The following is a 21,992-nucleotide window of genomic DNA, read 5'->3' on the forward strand; positions in this document are numbered from 1 at the left end:
ATATAGACAAATTGGAAAAGGAGATAACTTTATTAGAAAAATAATTTCAAAAATAATTTTCTGAGGATAAATATAGCATTTTAACAAATAGAAAATTACAATATAATATAATGTTAACATACAGAACAGAGAAAATGATATTACATTCTAAGCAGAAATATTATGAGTTAGGGGAAATATCACATAAAGTTTTAGCTTGGCAATTAAAAGTGGAACAAACTTCTAGAACAATTAATGCTATACAGCAGGATAATGGTGAAGTGACATATAAGCCACAAAAAAATTAATGATGTATTTAAGGAATTTTATGAGAAGTTATATACATCTGATTCATTACAAGATGAAGAAGCTATCGATAATTATTTGTCACAATTAACATTACCATCTTTGACTCAAGAAAATTTATATCGATTAGAGAGCCCTTTTACTGAGCAGGAGATTTATGATGTGCTTACAAGTTTAAATAATAATAAATCTCCAGGTGAAGATGGGTTTCCAGATGAATTTTATAAAGAGTTTAAAGATTTATTGATTCCATTATTTATGAAATTAATAGAACAAGCTTCTAAACAACATTGTCTTCCAGAAACATTTTCTATGGTGTTAATTATGATTATTCCTAAAAAACATAGGGACCCATTAAGGTCTACTTCTTATAGACTCATATCTTTGTTAAATGTAGATTATAAAATTATAGTAAAAATATTGCTGAATAGGATTATTGAATTTCTTTCTGATTTAAGAAATATCGATCAGATGGGTTTTGTTAAAAATAGACAAACTTTAAAGAATACAGTAAATTCATTTAGCTCAGAAAAAAATAAGATTTAAGTCTTATTGTAGCTTTAGATGCCGAAAAAGCTTTTGATAGGTTAGAGTGGGATTTTTGATTTAAGGTGTTAAGTAAATTTGATTTTAGTATTAACTTTATAAATTGGATTAAGGCCTTATATAGAAGTCCAAAAGCTAAAGTGATTACTAATGGACAGATATCTCAATCGTTTAAATTAAGTAGATTTAGTAGGTAGGGATGTCCTTTATCACCAACTTTGTTGCTTTAGCTATAAAATCATTTGCAAAAAAACCACAAATATCATTAACAAGACTCTATAGTCATTTGTTAGAATATGGGAAAATTTGGGGATATCAAATAAATTGGGAAAAAAGTGAAGAAATGGAACTTATAAAAGGAGATTATTCACAATGTAGACGAGCGGTTCATTTTAAATGTGTTAAGAGCCCAAAGGACCCCAAACCCCAGCAGCAATAGACATTCACCAAGACAACTGGCTTTCAAAACAAAAGTTATTTTTAATCAACTTCAAACATGAAAATAGAATCAAACTTTAACTTAACTCTATTCTTATACTATATACTAACCCAAATTGCCCCCTTGTAATTCTAAGTGCATGTGTATGTAATGTGTGTGTAAATTCAAGAAAGGTTCTTTGGTTCACAATTCAATCTTACTTCTCCTTCTTCTAAGTTCTCTGGTTGCAGGCAATCACCATACTGTGCACAGAATTTAACAAGTATAAAATTCATCAGGCTTGGTGCTTGAAAGGTAAATGTTTATCGCTCAGGAAGATTCTTGTAGGGTTTGTATAGAGAGATATCTATTGCTCCAGTATTTCCACAACTGAGGTACCACCACTAGTCACCTCAGGGTCTCGTTGATGAAACTTACTCCATCAGGGTCTTCCAGATGGCAACCTCTTTCTTCAAGCTACCACAGAGTTCTATTCCTTCCTCTATTTCAAGAGAAACATCAGAGAGATAGCACTTTCAGCCATCTACTGCTCTTGAACTTGCTTTCATCAGTTTCAAACAGTTTTTCCTGGATTGCACTTTTCAGTTACTTGTCTGTGCCCCACACACTGATTGACTGACTGAGCTGATAACTCAACTCTTTCTCTTTTCCAACTGTAACTACAATGAGAGCATGTGACTCATGTCTTGCAAAACCCCCACCTTCTCCAGCAAACAACAGGAGTTCTTTCTTCTTCTCAAGTTGTTATCTTAGGTAAACAATCCAGGAGTGACCTTTCTGTGCATGCTGGCAAAACCATTGTAAAGAGCTTTCACTAACCATCATGTCTCCAGTTCCAAACAATGGTATTTCATTTTATGACGTCAGTTCAATTAACGCCTACTTGTGAAAGGTACCTACATTCTCCAAGAGATCTTGCAATGTGAATTCTTCAGTCTTTCAAATGAGATCTGCATTAAAATGTGTTTATGTATGTGACCTACTCTAAATCTTACAAATTCTCCCCAAAGATTAATATTGTAACAAATGGACAGATAAGATTAAATATTGATACTCATTTGAAAAATTAATATAAATTAAATTATATTCCATTACTTAAATAGAGGAAGATTTAAAGAAATGGGTATGTTTACCAATTATGTTAATTGCGATAGTTAATTGTATTAAAAAGAATATTTTTCCATAACTTAATATTTATTCCAAAGTTTACCTGTATCTCTACCTCAAACATTGTTTTTTCAAGATTTAAACAAGCAAGTTAGGAAATTTCTTTGGAAAGGGAAGATGGCAAGAAAGTCATTAGAAAAATTTAAAAATGGAAATATGAAAAAGGAGGATTACAACTTCCCAATTTTAAGAATTATTACAGAGCAGCACAGTTAAGATTTTAATGTTTATGTTTGTTAAAATTAAACCATCATGAGTGGATATTGAACTAAATAAGATAGGAGAAGTTAAACCAGATGAGTTTATTTATTAATGTGATTTTAAATCCAATGTTGTTCGAACAACTGAAAAGTGGCAAAGCAGCAGGTATGGATGGAATCCCCCCAGAGGTCTGGAAGGCTGGCGGCAAAACACTGCATGCCAAACTGCATGAGTTTTTCAAGCTTTGTTGGGACCAAGGAAAACTGCCTCAGGACCTTCGTGATGCCACCATCATCACCCTGTACAAAAACAAAGGCGAGAAATCAGACTGCTCAAACTACAGGGGAATCACGCTGCTTTCCATTGCAGGCAAAATCTTCGCTAGGATTCTCCTAAATAGAATAATACCCAGTGTCGCCGAGAATATTCTCCCAGAATCACAGTGCGGCTTTCGCGCAAACAGAGGAACTACTGACATGGTCTTTGCCCTCAGACAGCTCCAAGAAAAGTGCAGAGAACAAAACAAAGGACTCTACATCACCTTTGTTGACCTCACCAAAGCCTTCGACACCGTGAGCAGGAAAGGGCTTTGGCAAATACTAGAGCGCATCGGATGTCCCCCAAAGTTCCTCAACATGATTATCCAACTGCACGAAAACCAACAAGGTCGGGTCAGATACAGCAATGAGCTCTCTGAACCCTTCTCCATTAACAATGGCGTGAAGCAAGGCTGTGTTCTTGCACCAACCCTCTTTTCAATCTTCTTCAGCATGATGCTGAACCAAGCCATGAAAGACCTCAACAATGAAGACGCTGTTTACATCCGGTACCGCACGGATGGCAGTCTCTTCAATCTGAGGCGCCTGCAAGCTCACACCAAGATACAAGAGAAACTTGTCCGTGAACTACTCTTTGCAGACGATGCCGCTTTAGTTGCCCATTCAGAGCCAGCTCTTCAGCGCTTGTCGTCCTGTTTTGCGGAAACTGCCAAAATGTTTGGCCTGGAAGTCAGCCTGAAGAAAACTGAGGTCCTCCATCAGCCAGCTCCCCACCATGACTACCAGCCCCCCCCACATCTCCATTGGGCACACAAAACTCAAAACGGTCAACCAGTTTACCTATCTCGGCTGCACCATTTCATCAGATGCAAGGATTGACAATGAGATAGACAACAGACTCGCCAAGGCAAATAGTGCCTTTGGAAGACTACACAAAAGAGTCTGGAAAAACAACCAACTGAAAAACCTCACAAAGATAAGCGTATACAGAGCCGTTGTCATATCCACACTCCTGTTCGGCTCCGAATCATGGGTCCTCTACCGGCATCACCTACGGCTCCTAGAACGCTTCCACCAGCGTTGTCTCCACTCCATCCTCAACATTCATTGGAGCGCTTTCATCCCTAACGTCGAAGTACTCGAGATGGCAGAGGTCGACAGCATCGAGTCCACGCTGCTGAAGATCCAGCTGCGCTGGGTGGGTCACGTCTCCAGAATGGAGGACCATCTTCTTCCCAAGATCGTGTTATATGGCGAGCTCTCCACTGGCCACCGTGACAGAGGTGCACCAAAGAAAAGGTACAAGGACTGCCTAAAGAAATCTCTTGGTGCCTGCCACATTGACCACCGCCAGTGGGCTGATATCACCTCAAACCGTGCATCTTGGCACCTCACAGCTTGGCGGGCAGCAACCTCCTTTGAAGAAGACCGCAGAGCCCACCTCACTGACAAAAGACAAAGGAGGAAAAACCCAACACCCAACCCCAACCAACCAATTTTCCCCTGCAACCGCTGCAACCATGTCTGCCTGTCCCGCATCGGACTTGTCAGCCACAAACGAGCCTGCAGCTGACGTGGACTTTACCCCCTCCATAAATCTTCGTCCGCGAAGCCAAGCCAAAGAAGAAAGAAGAAGAGAATAGATAAGGAACTAAAACATTTGTTGAACATTTGGAATCAAGTTAAATAAGAAATTGATGGATATATTCTTTCATTAAAAACACCAGTAATTAATCCTTTATTTTGGTTTTCAAAAGATTATCCTTTTTAAAATATATGGTATTACAAGGGAATCTCAAATTTGGGGAATTGTTATGATAATATTAGATTGATGTCTTTTAATCAATTATTGATTAAATATGGTATACCTTACAATACATTATTTTGTTATTTTCATTTGAGGGCTTATTTGAGAGAGAAATTAGGATTGGAAATTATTTTAAAAGATTTTTCAAATTTGTAACAAAACATGGTTGATGAAATGATTAAAAATTTATTTCATTTGCATATATACTATTACAAGAACAGACACCTAAAGTAGGTTTGTTTAATTCAAAAGAAAGATGGGGATGAGATTTGGACATGATAATAGATCAACAAGTCTAGCAAAATTTGTGTAAAGAGGCTATGACAAATACTATTAATTTACAATATAGATTACTTCATTATAATTTTTTTACACCAATTGTATATTATTCCTCAGAAATTAAGTAGATGGAGATCAGATTTATCAGATCAATGTTTTAGATGTGAAACAGAAAATGGAACTTTTCTTCATTCTACATGATCTTGGTCAAAGGTCAACTCTTTTTAGGTTTCTATTAGCAAATTATTACAGCGGATAATGGGAATGGATTTTTCTTTAAATTCTGAATTACTTTTAATCAGGAAATTTTGAAAATGTTACTCCTAAATTATTGTTGTCAGATTCCCAATTAAAGTTTGTTAAGTTGGTTTTAATAATAGCTAGGAAATGTGTCACTGTAACATGGAAATCTGATGTTTCATTAACGTTGGATAGATGGCATGCTGAACTTCAAAACTGTATACCATTAGAAATAAATTACATATAATTTAAGAGATAAGCATTCTTTATTTTTGCAAATTTGGGGTCAATATGCTAAAATAATGAAATTAAAATTCTGATTTTATTAATTTCTTTTTTGATCAGTGAAATTTCCCTAAAAATATAACAACTTTATGATGTTTCTGAGGTAATTGTTTTATAATGAAATATCTTATATTTTAATTTTGAGACTAGATTAGTTTGGGGGGAGGGGGTTAATAGGGTTTTTTTGTAGTTTGTAGTTTTTTTAGTTTTTATAAATACTTTCAGCACATATTTGTTGATATTTTATTATGTACTTGTGCTATAATATTCTTAATTTTTAACATCATATATGTTGAATAAATAAAATATTTTAAAAAACAGCTGTAGACAAATGGGTCGCAACCAGAAGCCCTGGATGAACAATGAAATCCACAGCCTGGTGAGCACCAGACCACAGGCATTTAAGTCCGAATATCCAGAATGCTACACGAAAAGTAGGTTTGACCTATGGAAACCCATGTACCGAATGAAGTGGAGATTCCAGTCGACAATGGAAACAACAAAAGATACCGAATAGCTGCGGCAGGTCCTAAATTACATAACCTGCGACAAAACCAAATCCAGTGCAGTAGGAGACAGCAAACCTTTACTCCCAGATAAACTCAATGCCTCCTATACCCAATTTAACCACAAGAACAAGGAAGAATCTCTGTGCACCCCTAGGTCCCCTGATGATCCTCTACTGTCGTTATCTGAAGATGATGTGCTGGGTTGGCTTGAGGAGAGTGAATCCAAGGAAAGTATCAGGGCTGGACTGAGTACTGGCCGAGTACTGAAAACTTGTTCTGACCAACTTGCCAATGGTTATCTTCACCATCTCACTCTGGCAGAGTTGTGATACTGTGGTGAATCTCTGCTAAGCTGTCTGTCTTCCCTTCGGCTAGCCTTGATGTACTAACATTGGCTGTGCATTATCTCTACTGTTAAGGACAGTCCCCTTGGGTATAACTGTGTATGCACCTATTGTCTTTCATTATTGTACCATTAGTTTCTGCTAATAAAAGCCATGATTATTGTTTGACCACTTCGTCTCTGTCTACTTCATCAACCGGCACTTCAATTTTATTAGCAGAAATGGATGCAGCACTCAAGCCAGAGCGGCTGATAATTGACTAGTCTGCCCCGAGGGCTAGAGAAATTTTCAACCACTAGATTGCTTGTTTCGATTACTACAAGGCTCGAAACAACGTGGTCGATGAGGCAATACAGTGGGGCCACCTGAATTCCCTGCTGGGTGTGGTCCCTTTTGCCATAACGCAAGGAGCTACCACTCTGGCTATAGCCCGGGAATGTCTGACTGCTTACTATGCGCCGCCACAGAGTGTGGAGCTTGCTCAACACCAGTTGCTGACTAGACGCCAGAAACACAGGGAAAGTGATGCTGCCTATGCACTAGCCCTTGATTCACTGGCAAATGAATGTGATGTCAGGGCAGTCAATGGGCAACAACATTGCAATGCATTGAAGCTGGATGCTTTTGTCAATGGAATCGACTCCAGTTCCATCCGTCGGAGGCTGCTGTAGATGAAGCCCTTAACCTACAACCAAGCAGTCACTCAAGCCAAAACACTGAGAAATGCTATGCGGTCCAGTGAAATGCTAGAAACCAAAAGAGGAACATCCTGGAGTGCTGGAATCCCGAAAGAAAGAAAAGGGTGAACCTCTGGCAAATGCTATTTCTGTGGTAACAGCTAGCACTCCAGACAGAAGTGCCCGACTCGATTTGCTACCTGAAGCTATTGTGGGAAACACAGCCACTTCACTAAAGAGTGTAAGGCAAAAAGTACTCCCACTAATAAGAAGAAAAGAAACGTCAAGAAAATTCATCCTGGGGCTGCGGGAATAGAAGACAACTGTGAAAAGGAGGAATCTTCAGACGAGCTGACTGAACTGACTTCAAGTGACAGCGAGGTGAGATCAGCACAAGGTTCCCCTGTGTTAGCTCAATTAACTGTAAAGCTTGAGGGATGTTATGGACTGGAATGGTCGACTATGAAGGGGAGGTGAATGGTGAGAGTCTAGATTATCTAATAGACTCAGGGAGTACTGACAGCTACATCCACGAGAAGGTCGCCAAAGCCTTAAATTTGTGGAGATCTCCAGCAAACCGAAAGATATCAATGGCTTGTAGTGAACTTACAAAAACTGTACGAGACAAGTGTAAAGTTACTTTAAATTTGCAGGGACACTGCCTTGCTGATGTTTGGCTTTTTATAATGCCTGAGCTCTGCGCTCCTGTGTTACTGGGGTTGGATATTCAATCTCAGATGAAAAGTGTAGTGTCAAATTTTGATGGGCCACTACCCACATTTACCATCCCCGCGCTAGTTACTGTGGTCTGTCCACATTAAAGATGAAAGTTCCCTCCCTTTTCAGAGATTTATCCCGAGTGTCAGCCCATCGCTACTAAGAGCCGTTCTTACAGCAAGGAGGATCGTGAGTTTATCCAAGCTGAGACCCAGAGATTGCTTAAAGAGGGAGTAATTGAACCGTTTAAGAGTCCATGGCGAGCCCAGGTGGTAGCTGTGAAAAATCACACAAAGAAACGACTGGCTATTGACTACAGCCAGTTAATCAACCATTGCACTAACCTGGATGCCTACCCCTTGCCATGCATCAATTAAATTATTAATCAGATAGCGCAAATCAAAGTGTACTCCACTATCAACCTCAAAGCAGCTTAGAAACAAATCCCCATTAAAAAAAAAAGGAATTACCCTATACAACCTTTGAGGCTGATGGGGGGTTATACCAGTTTAAAAGGGTACCTTTTGGAGTCACTAATGGAGTGTCAGTGTTTCAGAGAGAGATGGATAAGATTGTTCGAACGTAGGAGTTACAGGGTACGTTTCCCTATCTGGATAATGTCACTATCTGTGGGAAAACACAGACTGAACACAACAGCAACCTAAAGAAATTTTTAGCAACAGCTAAAGAACTCAACCTTACATTTAAAGAGGGCAAATGTGCTTTCAACGCGACAGAGCTACCCATTCTGGGCTATATTGTCCGCAAGGGTGAAATCCACCCCGATCCAGAAAGAATGGCTCCCCTTAAGAAGTTACCACCCCCAGAATCAGCAAAAGCCCTTAAAATTTGTATGGGATTCTTTTCTTACTACTGCAAATGGGTACGTGACTACGCTACGAAGGCTACAAACTGTTTGACACTAAATCTTTTCCTCTCTTCAATGGCCTTGAAGGCTTTCGGGAGAATTAAAGCTAATATTGCCAAAGCTGCACTCTCGTCCATTGACAAGGATGTCCCATTCCAAGTGAAAACTGATGCCTCAGATTGTGCTTTGGCAGGAATCCTTAATCAAAAGGGCAGACTTGTGGCATTCTTCTCCCGCACGTTACGCGGACCTGAACTTAAACATCCTGCCATAGAAAAAGAAGCCCAAGTTATTATTGAAGCTGTTCGCTACTGGAGACACTTTCTAGCTGGCAGAAAATTTACCTTGCTCACTGATCAAAAATCTGTAGCCTACATGTTCAGTACTAAACACAAAAGTAAAATCAAAAACGATAAGATGGCAGGCCGGCGAATAGAATTCTCAACTGTTTCAAACAGGCCTCAATCATACTGTTGCCAAAGAAGAGTGTGGTAACCTTCCTAAATGATTACCGACCAGTGACTCTTGCATCCACAGTGAAGTGCTTTGAGAGGCTGGGTTGAAGCACATCAGCTCCTGACTGAGCAGTGACATGGATCCATTCCAATTTGCCATCTACAGCACAGGTCTGCAGCACATCTCACTGATTCTACACAAATCTCTGGAATATCTGGACAGCAAAGATACAAAGCTCCCTAAAGGTCAATTTGCATGTAGAGTCAGTGATACGGAAGGAAAGTGAAAATCCAAGCATCCTTTTTGAGACATAGAATACAGAAAAGCAGGGATATGATGTTGAGGCTTTGGTATGGGTCAGGCCACACAAATATTGTGAGCAATTTTGGGCTCCGTATCTAAGGAAGGATGTGTTGGCATTGGAGAGCATCCATAGGAGGTTCACAAAAATGATCCCTGGAGGACCATTTGAAGGCTCTGGGATTTGTACTCACTGGAGTTTAGAAGAATTGGGGTAGGATGATCTCACTGAAAACTATAGAAAGCTGAAAGGCTTGGATGGAGTGGATGTGGAGGGGATGTTTCCTCTTGTGGGGGAGTCTGGTAGCACAGCCTCAGAATACAAAAATGTCCCTTTGTGAATTTCTTTACCCAGAGGGTGGTGAATCTGTGGAATTCATTGCCATGGACTGCTGTGGAAGCAAAATAATTGAGGATATTTAAGGTGGAGGTATATACCTTCTTGATTAGGAAGGCAATCAAGCATTACAAGGAGAAAAGAGGAGTATGAGGTTTACTAGGATGGTAATCAGCCATGATGGAATGACGGGGCAGATTCGATGGGCCAAATGGCCTAATTCTGTTCCTAGGTATTACAGTCTAAAACGGTCTAATTTCAGGAGAAACCTGAGAGTGAGAGTAATGATTGCTTATCTAATTGCAGGCCTATGACTAGTAGTGTGCCTTGGGCATCAGTGATGAGCCCTTTGTTGTTTATCATCTATTTCAACTATTTGGATAATAATGTGGGAAATTGCAATAGCAAGTTTGCAGATGACAAAACAATTGGAGCTATGCAAGACAGCGAGGAAAGCTTTCAAAGCTTGTAACAGGATCTGTACCAGTTGGAAAAATGGGGTGCAAAATGGCAGTTGGAATTTAATGTGGTATGAGGTGTTGCATTTTGGGAGGACTAACCAAAATAGGACATACATAATAAACAATGGGACACTGAGGATCCTGGTTGAACAGAGGATCTGGGAATGCAGCCACATAATTCCCTGAAAGTGGCTTCACAGGTAGATATGGTCGTAAAGAGTGTTTTGGCACATTGGCCATCATAAATCAAAGTGTTGAGTATAGGATCTGGGATGTTATAGTGAAGTTGTATAAAACACTGGTGAGGCCAGATTGGAGCATTGTGCTCAGATTTGGTCACCTAGCTGCAGAAAAGATATCGTTAAGATTGAAAGAATGCAGAAATTTACAAGGATGTTGCTGGGACTTGAACATATGATACAGGAAAAGGTAAAACAGATCCAGACTTTATTCTCTGCAGTGTCAGAAAATGAGGAACAATTTTATTGAGGTTATAGCAGTAGCTACGAGGAGGAAATGAGAACAGAACTACATGCTGGAGTCAGTTTAATTTCCAATAGTTTATTTTAAAAAGCCCACGCTGCACCTTATAAGAATGCTGCAAGTCCCACCCTTGCACTGGTGGTGACGCGACGACGCATCTGAGTGCGCATGCGCGGCCCCTCTGCCCATAAGGGAAACAAAACCCAGCAGCGCCATCTTGACGTAGCTGCTCTGCTAGCCGTGACAAACACGGAGCCGGTTGCCTGCTTTGCTGCCACAAAGCATACAAAAGTATGAAAGGTGTAGAAGAGTAAATGCAAGCAGGTTTTTCCACTGATATTAGGCAAGTCAAGATTTCCCACGTACTAAGCCATAACTGATGATCTCCCATCAGACTTTGCTTTCCAGATGTTGAAAGACTCTGTTTCTCAGAGTTCCCTCCAGTAATATTCCCACCACAGATGTCAGACTAACCTGCCTATAGTTCATTGCTTATTCTTGCAACCCTTCTTAAATAATGGTATATTAGTCACCCTCCCGCTTTCCAGCACCTTGTATGTGAATAAAGATGAAATCAAAATACCTCCATCAGAGCCACTGCAATTTCTTAGTGATACACAAAAGTCTGAGATGCTGTGATTAAGGTAAAAACACACCAAAGTGCTGGAAGAACTCAGCCAGTCTTTCAGCATCCATAGGAGACAAAGATATATTGCCGTTGTTTCAGGCCTGAGCCCTTCCCAAGCTTCCTAAAACATACTAGGATACACATGATCAGGCCCTAGGGATTTATGAAACCTTATACACTTTAAGACCCCAAGTATTTCTTTTGTAATATGGATGCTATCCAAGATATCACTATTCATTTCCATTAATTCTTTAGTTTACTTGACTTTCTCCATGGTAAATGCAGTTGAAAACCATTCATTCAAGATTTCAGTGAGCTCACAAGCCCCCACACAGATGACCATGTTGATATTTAAATGATAGTTAAATGAGTCATCATTTTACTCTTACTATAACAGAAAAATCACTTCTGATTCTCCTTTACCTTATTCATCAGAGTTATCTCATGCTTTTCTTATCCTTCTAATTTCCCTCTTGTGAACTAGTAAATCTTATACCCCTCAAGCAGTTCACTTGAACCTAGATTCCTATTCCTGATCTATGTCCCCTTTTTCAAAGTTCAAAATTCAAAGTTCAGCTTTAATGTCAGAGCACATACATAACATTATATATAACCCTGATATTCTTTTTCCTGTGGGCAAGGAATTACCACTTATTGTAGTGCAAAAAAACTGTACTCAAGAAGATATGTATACATCTAAACAAATTAAGAAATGTGGACAAACTGACTGTAATACAGATTTTTTTTAAATCAATACAGTGCAAAAATAAGAGTCCTTAAAACTCTGAATGAGGTTGTTGTTGAGGATCTGATGGTGGAGGGGTAGCAGCTGTTCCTGAAGCTGGTGGAATAAGTCTTGTGGCACCTACACCTCTTTCCTGATGGTAGCAGTGAGAACGGAGCTTGGGCTGGGTGGTGTGGATCTTGATGATTGTTGCTGCTCTCCGACGACAGTATTCCCTGTAGAAGTTCTCAGTGGTTGGGAGGGTGGGGGAGGAAGGGGTGCCTGTGTTGTCCTGTGCTGTGTCCACTACCTTTTGCTAAGGAGCATTGTGTCCCCATACCAAACTGATTTTTCCTAACCAGAGCCTCAATATCCGTGATCAACCAGCCATCCCTGCCCTTCAACCTTCCAGGAACATGCTGACCCTGAACTTTCCTTTTTTTTTAAACTTTATTTATTCATTCAAAATACAGATAATAAGTAACATATATAAAAATAAACTAAACATGAATGATATATTTTATATATATAAAAGAAAAAAGAAAGAAAAAAAAAAGAAAAAAGAAAAAGAGGAAAAAAGGGAGAACCCCCCCCCTCCCACACTCAGCCAACTCTCCTAAGGAGAGCCATAAAGAAAAAAAAATTAAAGAAAAATTAAGCATACATATTAAGATCTAATCAATGTAAATCAAAATGTAAATATTCTGAATATAACAACCACTTATTAATAAAAAACCATAGTTATCACGCGAAACATGTGATTTTTTTCCATTATTAAGCAATATTTCATCTCATTATGTCATCTATTAATATCAATCATATTTGTATCTTTCCACGTACTAGCAATACATTTTTTTGCTACAGATAATGCTAAATATACAAAAGCAAGTTGAAATTTATCTAATCCCAGACCTTTCAGAGGTTGCAAACTACCCAATAAAAATACTGTCAGATCTAAAGGTATTTTAATCTTATACAGGTATTCCAAAAACAATTGTACTTTCTTCCAAAAAGATTGTATATATATATATATATATATATATATCTTTCTTTGGCTTGGCTTCGCGGACGAAGATTTATGGAGGGGGTAAAAAGTCCACGTCAGCTGCAGGCTCGTTTGTGGCTGACAAGTCCGATGCGGGACAGGCAGACACGGTTGCAGCGGTTGCAGGGGAAAATTGGTTGGTTGGGGTTGGGTGTTGGGTTTTTCCTCCTTTGCCTTTTGTCAGTGAGGTGGGCTCTGCGGTCTTCTTCAAAGGAGGTTGCTGCCCGCCAAACTGTGAGGCGCCAAGATGCACGGTTTGAGGCGTTATCAGCCCACTGGCGGTGGTCAATGTGGCAGGCACCAAGAGATTTCTTTAGGCAGTCCTTGTACCTTTTCTTTGGTGCACCTCTGTCATGGTGGCCAGTGGAGAGCTCGCCATATAACACGATCTTGGGAAGGCGATGGTCCTCCATTCTGGAGACGTGACCCATCCAGCGCAGCTGGATCTTCAGCAGCGTGGACTCGATGCTGTCGACCTCTGCCATCTCGAGTACTTCGACGTTAGGGATGAAAGCGCTCCAATGGATGTTGAGGATGGAGCGGAGACAACGCTGGTGGAAGCGTTCTAGGAGCCGTAGGTGGTGCCGGTAGAGGACCCATGATTCGGAGCCGAACAGGAGTGTGGGTATGACAACGGCTCTGTATACGCTTATCTTTGTGAGGTTTTTCAGTTGGTTGTTTTTCCAGACTCTTTTGTGTAGTCTTCCAAAGGCGCTATTTGCCTTGGCGAGTCTGTTGTCTATCTCATTGTCGATCCTTGCATCTGATGAAATGGTGCAGCCAAGATAGGTAAACTGGTTGACCGTTTTGAGTTTTGTGTGCCCGATGGAGATGTGGGGGGGCTGGTAGTCATGGTGGGGAGCTGGCTGATGGAGGACCTCAGTTTTCTTCAGGCTGACTTCCAGGCCAAACATTTTGGCAGTTTCCGCAAAGCAGGACGTCAAGCGCTGAAGAGCTGGCTCTGAATATATATATAGATATATATATATATATCTATATATATATATAGATATATATATATATATATAGATATATATATATATCTATATATATATATAGATATATATATATACATGACCAAACCACATGAAAAAAAGTTCCAATAGCATTACCACATCTAAAACACAAATCTGATTCATGAAAACCACATTTTTTTAGCTTTTCAGGTGTTAAGTATAATTGATGTAAAAAATTATAGTTAAAATCATTGCATAACGTGCATTTATCAGTCTAGTTACACTATCATAACAAATATCTGCCAATCATCCTCGGAAAAAATAAATGTGTTTCTTGTAAAAAAGCGACATCAATTTTCATTTTCTTAATATACGCAAAAATGCGTTTACGTTTAATCGGACTGTTTAAACCTCGAACATTAAAAGTAGCAAACCTCAACTTTGACATATCTACTAATATTACTAAGAACTAATAATATCGATAGATAAAAACTCAAATTAACGTAAATAGGCCCTCCAATAGGAGAAAAAGAAACCACAAATTAAAGACTAAACAAAATGAAAATGAAAAAAATAGAAAAAAAGATAAAGTAATTTAAAAAAAACCAAAAAAACTACCAAAAGGTAGTAATCCCTAAACCAAACTTGGATGTGAATCACCCACCAGTGGCTGATGACTAACATAGAGCAAATCTCTCCCTCCCCAGCCAAACAAAGAATAACAACAAGGTATCATAATGACATAAAAATAAAGTAAGAATAAGAAAGTTCTTCTATTCATCCAAGAGATTCCAAACTCAGTGACCCCATTTCAAGAGAAGTTAGACTCTTTCCATTCCTATTTCTCCCATTTCTACCATTTCTTCCATTTCCAGAACAACCAGATTTTTCTTTAGGAGACAATGGTGGACTATGTCTTTGTCCTCTTGGGGCAACGAATCAGCAAAAATCATTGCTTCACGCTCATTCTCAAAAAACTGAGATTGAAAGTCTCCACAAAACACCTTCAATACTGCCGAATAACAAAAAGTAGACTTATAGCCTTTACGACACAAAACTTGTTTAACTGGATTAAATCAACGTCGACGCTGAATAACCTCTTGACTCAAATCGGGATAGAAAAAAACTCTACTATTCTGAATCATTAACGGAGCTTGTCGTTGTCTCGCGTTTTCCACTGCTAGACGAAGTATTGTTTCTCTGTCCAAATAATTCAAGCATCGAATTATCACGGGTCTCAGTGATTGACCAGGCAGAGGTCTTCTTCTTAAGGCTCTATGAGCTCTTTCCAATACCAAGCCTCGAGAGAAAAATTCTTGCCCCAATATTTGTGGGATCCATTCTGTAGAAAAACGAAGAGGATCTTGTTCTTCCATACCTTCCGGCAAACCAACAATCTTCACATTATTCCTACTTTGGTTCTCCAAATAGTCTACTTTTCTCTCTATCTCCTTCTCACGTTCTCGCAATCCTTTAATGGATTTTTCCACCTCCATCACTTTTTCTGTATTAGAGGGCACTTGCTGTTTACATTCCAAAAAAGCAGACTGAAATTTTTTAAAATCTTCAGAAAATGCTTCCACACGTGCATTAACTGTAGTGAATTCTGACCTCATACTATCTTTCATTTGAGCCAACTCTTGCATTATTGGCTGAGTGACAGTATTTAACAGGTTAAATTGTAATTCAGAAAGACTCAACCCTGCTTTCTTTAATGTAGTGACAGAACCAGGTAACTGCAGCTCCTGCTGCAGCTCAACAGCAGGCATTTTAACAGTCTTACTGCGAGTCTGAAGACCCTGAACTTTCCTGATCTTATCTTTAAAAGCTTTTCATTTGCCAGACTTCTCTTTATCTGCAAATAACCTGTCGATTTGAGTTCTGAGACTGCTGATCTGATGGCATCAGAATTAGTTTCCCCTAGTTATTAACTTGAGGACCAATCATATCCTTTTCCATTATTATTTTAAAACTAATAGAAATTACAAATTTTTTAAATTTTTCAACAAATCACAAAGTAAACACAATATCAGTCAGAATGGATTGTATTATTTGCAAGTTGATGATAATAATGATGCTGAGTTTATTGCTATATACATTGTACAACATATGCATGCACCAGGATTCTTACACGTCACAGCCAAAGTTATTTAGAACTCCCTGCTGTCAGTTTAGAAATATTCAAATCCAACCAGTCTTTGTTGTGTAGGAAATATTCCAATGTAATGCTTATATGACACCCAAGGAAGGGGGAAACAATCAATAAATTTAAAGCATTTGCTATGTTTTGAGATCTTTGATTAATTTTTATTTACTTGCAATTGGAGCATAAAAAGTCTATGGAAAATAAGTAATAAATGAGTTTACCTGAACTGGCAACAAAACATAATGGTTTTCTGCAAGTACTTGTTCCACCGCATCATTGAAGTTGGGGTAACGGACACGAGGACATTCCAGCCCAGGAAACAAGTCAGAAATCAAGCCAAGAAAAAGGGGAACATCTTCAAAGACAAATTTTGGAAGATTCATATCTCTCAATGCCCTCATCAAAACAACATCCTAGTAGATTAAATGAAAAGATATATTCAGATTGTTTTGACATAATTTCAAACATGATTGACATAAATCATGCAATTGTATATCCTGTGACAATAAAAATATCTGAAAAAGAATCATCCCCTACAAATATGAGCCTTTATCTACAGTAAGTTACAAACATTCAAAGATCAAATTTGATTTATAGCTGACCCCCCCCCCCCCCCACCCCCAGCATCTGACAGTCCAGAGAAAACAATGCAAGTTTGTCCAACCCTTCTTCCTTTTAGCTCATAACCTTAATCCAGGCAGCAACCTGGTAAATCACTTCTGTACCATTTCCAAAGACCCCACATCCTCCTAAAATGCAACACCTCATACCACATTAAATTCCAACTGCCATTTTGCACCCCATTTTTCCAGCTGGTACAGATCCTGTTGCAACCTTTGAAAGCTTTCCTCACTGTCTTGCATAGCTCCAATTGTTTTGGTCATGTGCAAACTTGCTATTGCAATTTCCCACACTATTATCCAAATAGTTGAAATAGTTGACCAGAATTGCACACAAACTGAGTCGTACGGGGCCCCGGACAGGCTGCATAATATTTAACTGCGAATTGCTCTCTGAGATGGCTTTGTACACTACTCAATACATGGGTAATTTGTGGGTAATGAATACCCACATAATACGTGAAGTGAAACAAGGTCTGTAGATGCTGTGATTATAACGGTGGTGAGGGAGGAGGTGTAGTCGCATGTGGAGCATCTCTTACAGTCATAGGGATAGGTACCAAGGGGGTGATTAGTGGGAAGAGTGGAGTGGACAAGAGAGTCATGGAAGAAGCAGTCCCTACATAAGGCAGAAAGGGGAGGAGTAGGGAAGATGTGTCTAATGGTGGGATCATGTAGTAGGTGGTAGAAATGGCGGAGGATAATATCTTGGATGCAGAGGCTTGTGGGGTGGTAGGTGAGGACAAGGGGAATCCTGTCCTTGTTGCGTGTGGGGCGGAGGGGACCAGGGTATGTGTGCTGGTAAATGGGGGATATGCAGGTAAGGGTCAAGTTGATGGTGGGAGAGGGGAAGCCACGTTTTTTGAAGGAGGACATCTCGGATAATCTCGCATGGAAGGTCTCATCCTGGGAGCAGAGACAGAGGAATTGCGACAAAGGAATTAAATCCTTATAGGAGTTAGGGTTAGGTGTGTAGTTGAGGTAGTTGCGGTAGCTAGTGGGTTATAGAAAATTTTCTTCTGGTTATTGTTGGATGGGATTCTAAAAAATTAGTTCTATTAATTGTTACCTAATTTCCAATCAAGTAACCAATTTTCCACGAATCCCACATATTTACCTCACTGATATCTGGGCACCCTCTCTTCAGTTCTCCTGCCATAACAAGTACAGACTTAAGAGCTCGAAGCCCAAAGTCATAATGATGTTGCTTTGAAAGCTGTTCCTTTCCCAATTTGTAAAGCACTGTCATCTTCTTTGCAAGAATCTGCATTTCAGTGAAAACAATTCAAATGAAATGAGAGTAAATTATTTCTAATTAACATAAAAGACAATTGACGACATATATAATCTTTCAGAAATTGTTGTTTTAGATATTTGTATTTATGTAAAATATTCAAATCCAGTTATTCTATTTCTTCTAATTCATTTTGTTTGCTTGTTCATCCAGATTTCTGATGAACAAGAAAATAAACATTTTTTTTTAAATTACTGATAAATTTGCACGTTGTAAAGAAAGCACTTGGCACTTTAGCCTTCATAAATCAATGTTTTGAATACAGGAGCTGGGACATTATGCTGAAGCTGTTCAATTAACTTGAACTAGATGAAACAGAGTTTTTCCGGACCATGGTGCATGCACTCACAAAACACACACACACAATTCACAGCACTTAATAATCAGACACACACACACACACACACACACACACACACACACACACAATTCACAGCACTTAATAATCACACACACACACACACACACACACACACACACACACACACACACATATATATATGAATATATTTATATTTGTAATATAATTACTGTTTATCCTTATATATATGTGTGATAAAGATACAATTTAAAATAAATATACATTAATATTTTGGGATGATTTACTTGGTTACAGGATACTGTTCATCATTCTCATAGCCTTCAGGAAGAAGCTGTTTCCAGCTTTGTACAAGTCAATCATGTTTGAAATTTGTATTATTATTAGATATTGATGAGGCCAAATTTGGAGTATAGTGTGCAGTTTTAATGACCTAACTACAAGAAAGACTTTGGAAGGAGGGATTGGGCAGTTGCATTCCTTTTCAACTGCTACAGTCACTGTAGGCTGAATGACCTCCTATCTAATTCAATGAAGTAACTTACATCCATTAAAAAATTCAGTAGAGTTGCATTCCTACCTTTGCCATCAGAAATCCTTCTGAGAATAGCATAATTTCACAGATTTGCTGAAGGTCGGGGACAATCACAACCACAGGTCTGAAGAGTGCCTTCACGGATTCCGGCAGTTCCGTCCGCCCAGCATAACCAGGATTCATGGTGATGAAAATACCAATCCGACTGTCCAGAGAAATCTCCTGCCCTTCAAACTGAAGCAGAAGAGTCGCAGTGATTGCAAGGAAAATTGGCAAGGTTGCCAGCATTTGATATACCAAATAAATAAAATGTAAATAAATAAAACTATGAGGAATCCACAAACCCAATCTGGGACCCCCTGTGGAAAGTTAAGATGAATAAACAATAATTTTACATTACTGTTGTTTTCATAACAAATTGCAGGATACATTAGACTAATTAGCATGAAAATAAGCCACTCACAATGAGAAAGACTGGTGTAATTTGTATTATCGATATTGTATTGTATAGCATTATCGATCAACCACATTAGTCTGAGTCATGATTAATAGGTTTTAATCACCTTAAGACATTAACACATTTCACATATCTGACATGTTGCTGGCCGAGTTCCAAGGCAAGTACTGAGGGAGGAGTTTGGGTATAACAGCCTTTATTGGGATTTCCGGGGGGAGGAATCAGGTTCAGGGGACAGGCCACCTCATACAGTACACACATACAGTGACTGCTCTACACAGGAGTGACAAAGTAAAATGAAAGATTATGATGCAATGAGACAGAAAGAGAGAGAAAGCAACAAGGACATACAGATATAGCCGTACACAGAGATAGAAAGACAGATGTACAGAGAGAGAAAAAGAGAGATACAGAGACACAGTGAGAGAGACATTAAGATTCAGAGACAGAGAGATATGTATAGAGACAGAGATGCACAGAGAGAGATAGACATACAGAGAGAGTTAGACAGAAAGTGACATTCAGAAAGAGAGAGAGTGAGAGACAGACAGATAGATAGACAGACAGACAGAGAGGGATAATAGATAATAAATATTCACAGTTATAGTTAATTCAAAAGAAAACAGTTTAATAAATGAAATAATTTAATAGTGCAGACACGTCTTCTTGTGGTCCTGGTGCAGTTTATGATTTAAGATAGTAATGGGATATTCAAGAGTCTGATAGCCATTGGAAAAAAAAGCTGTCCTCAGATAATAGCAAGAAGAGGTTGTAACCAGTAAGTGGGGGGGGGGGGGGGGTGGTGGGGGGCGGGCTTTACAATGTTGGCAATTCCCCTGTAAAAGTTAATCGCATATTTGGCAACTGATCAAACCTCCTCAGGCTTCTCAGAAAGCAGTTGGTGTGTCTTCTACACAGTTGCTTTGATGTGTTGGTTCCAGGAGAGATTTGAATATTTACCTTATTTATGCATCTTATGATTATATAAGATGTCCTTCAGCCTCCTATGTGCCTGGGATGAAAAAAAGTCTCAGCCTATGAAGCTTCACCTTATATTTCAAGACATCTAGTTCTAATAATATTCTCATAACTTTTTTCTTCATCCTTTTCAACATTGATTTCCTGTAGATAGGTGATGAAAAAAGTCCACCATACACTAATTGTGATCTCACCAACATCTTATATAGGTGTTACACGACATCCCTGCTCCTTTATTCAATGTTGTGACTGATGAAGGCCAGTATCCAAATGCCCTCTTCACTGCCTTGTCGACCTGCATTGCCACTTCTGTGTATCCCCAAATCATTTTGTTCTACAGCACTCCCCAGAATCCTACCAAACACTGTGAAGATCCTGCCCTCGTTTAACTTATCAAGATACAACACCTTGCACTTGTCCAAGTTAAATTCTATTTGCCATTCCATCCATCTATTATCCCCGGTCCATCTGGCCCTAACTACCAGGCTCTGTCCCATCCCTTCTCCACCCCCCACCCCAACCCACCCCCCACATACTGCTATATGTGACAATCTTCCTTGTTCTCGTAAAGTCCTGATGCAGGATCTCAACCTGAAACACCAACTTACACCTTACACAGATGCTGCCTGACTCACTAACATCCTAGAATGGTTAGTTTTTTTTGTTCTAGATTGCTACAACTGCAAGTTCTTGTCTTCAAGATGGAGAGGTATTAGTATGGTGAGAATAATTGTGATAGAAAATGTGAGAGACTGTGGGACAGTGGGAGAGACAGAAACGGATCATTTACTTATTTCTAGAAAATAATGTACAGAATCCTCCAGAACAAGGAAAAATAGTTAAAAGATTTGCAGATGCTTGAAATCCAAAATAGAAAATACTGGAAAATACTCAGCAGGAGGAAATGGTCTGAGATAAAAGATATTTGTAGATTTCTTACCTGGAATCTGGTTAGATGATGTATTAGTGCATTGCGAATAGTTTGGATTTGTGAAGACACAACTGACAGCACTGCAGCATCAATTCGATTAAATTCATCAAAGCAGCCCCAAGCTCCACACTGAGCCAGTCCTGAAAGGATATTCCCCATAGCCTATTGGGAAAGAAACATCATTTTACAGTAATTGTCACTCATTGAGGGTAACCATGGAATGATCAAAATTCAAGATTCTGTAGCGGCGGTTACACTGCTAACTGAAGGATCACACAACCAGACGGGTTGAGTTCAGTGAGCAAAAACTGATTACTCCCAGCCTGGACCTGGCTGAGAACCGCGCTGGGGGGCCTCGACATCATCGGGCTTCTGAGTCAGGTGCCGAGGTTGGGAGGAAACCCCTGACGGTGCCATTTTGGCTGGATGCCCTGCCGTGTGCGTGACAAGCAGGGCCGGTTCGCCTGCCTAATGGTGTACCGCCACACAGCTCGCCCCCCAGAACCGGCACCAATGTCCTTTTTTGCCGGGCAGCCTCGTTTCTTGGGTTGAGCCACAACTACTGGTTCGGTGGGGTCGAGGTGGGCTGGCTTTAACCTGTCCACCATAAACAGTTCCCTCTTACCACTGATGTCCAGTGTTAAAGTGGATCCTGAACGCTGGACGACTTTGTATGACCC

General features: G+C 39.4%; 1 protein-coding gene across 3 annotated transcripts in view; it reads right to left on the reverse strand.

Annotated features, from left to right (window-relative positions):
- The window catches only part of dnah10 (dynein axonemal heavy chain 10), a 677,292-nt gene that overhangs the window by 339,911 nt on the left and 315,389 nt on the right, over window positions 1-21,992 (reverse strand). For all 3 annotated transcript variants that reach the window (XM_069933473.1, XM_069933472.1, XM_069933474.1), the window contains 4 exons: window positions 21,322-21,474; window positions 18,992-19,180; window positions 17,916-18,062; window positions 16,400-16,591 (listed from right to left, as the gene is read on the reverse strand). In XM_069933473.1, coding sequence (XP_069789574.1) covers window positions 16,400-16,591; window positions 17,916-18,062; window positions 18,992-19,180; window positions 21,322-21,474 — 681 coding nt within the window. The remainder of the gene's footprint in view (window positions 1-16,399; window positions 16,592-17,915; window positions 18,063-18,991; window positions 19,181-21,321; window positions 21,475-21,992) is intronic.

This window comes from Narcine bancroftii, chromosome 4 (assembly GCF_036971445.1).
Source record: "Narcine bancroftii isolate sNarBan1 chromosome 4, sNarBan1.hap1, whole genome shotgun sequence".
In the NCBI taxonomy this organism is placed as follows: Eukaryota; Metazoa; Chordata; class Chondrichthyes; order Torpediniformes; family Narcinidae; genus Narcine; species Narcine bancroftii.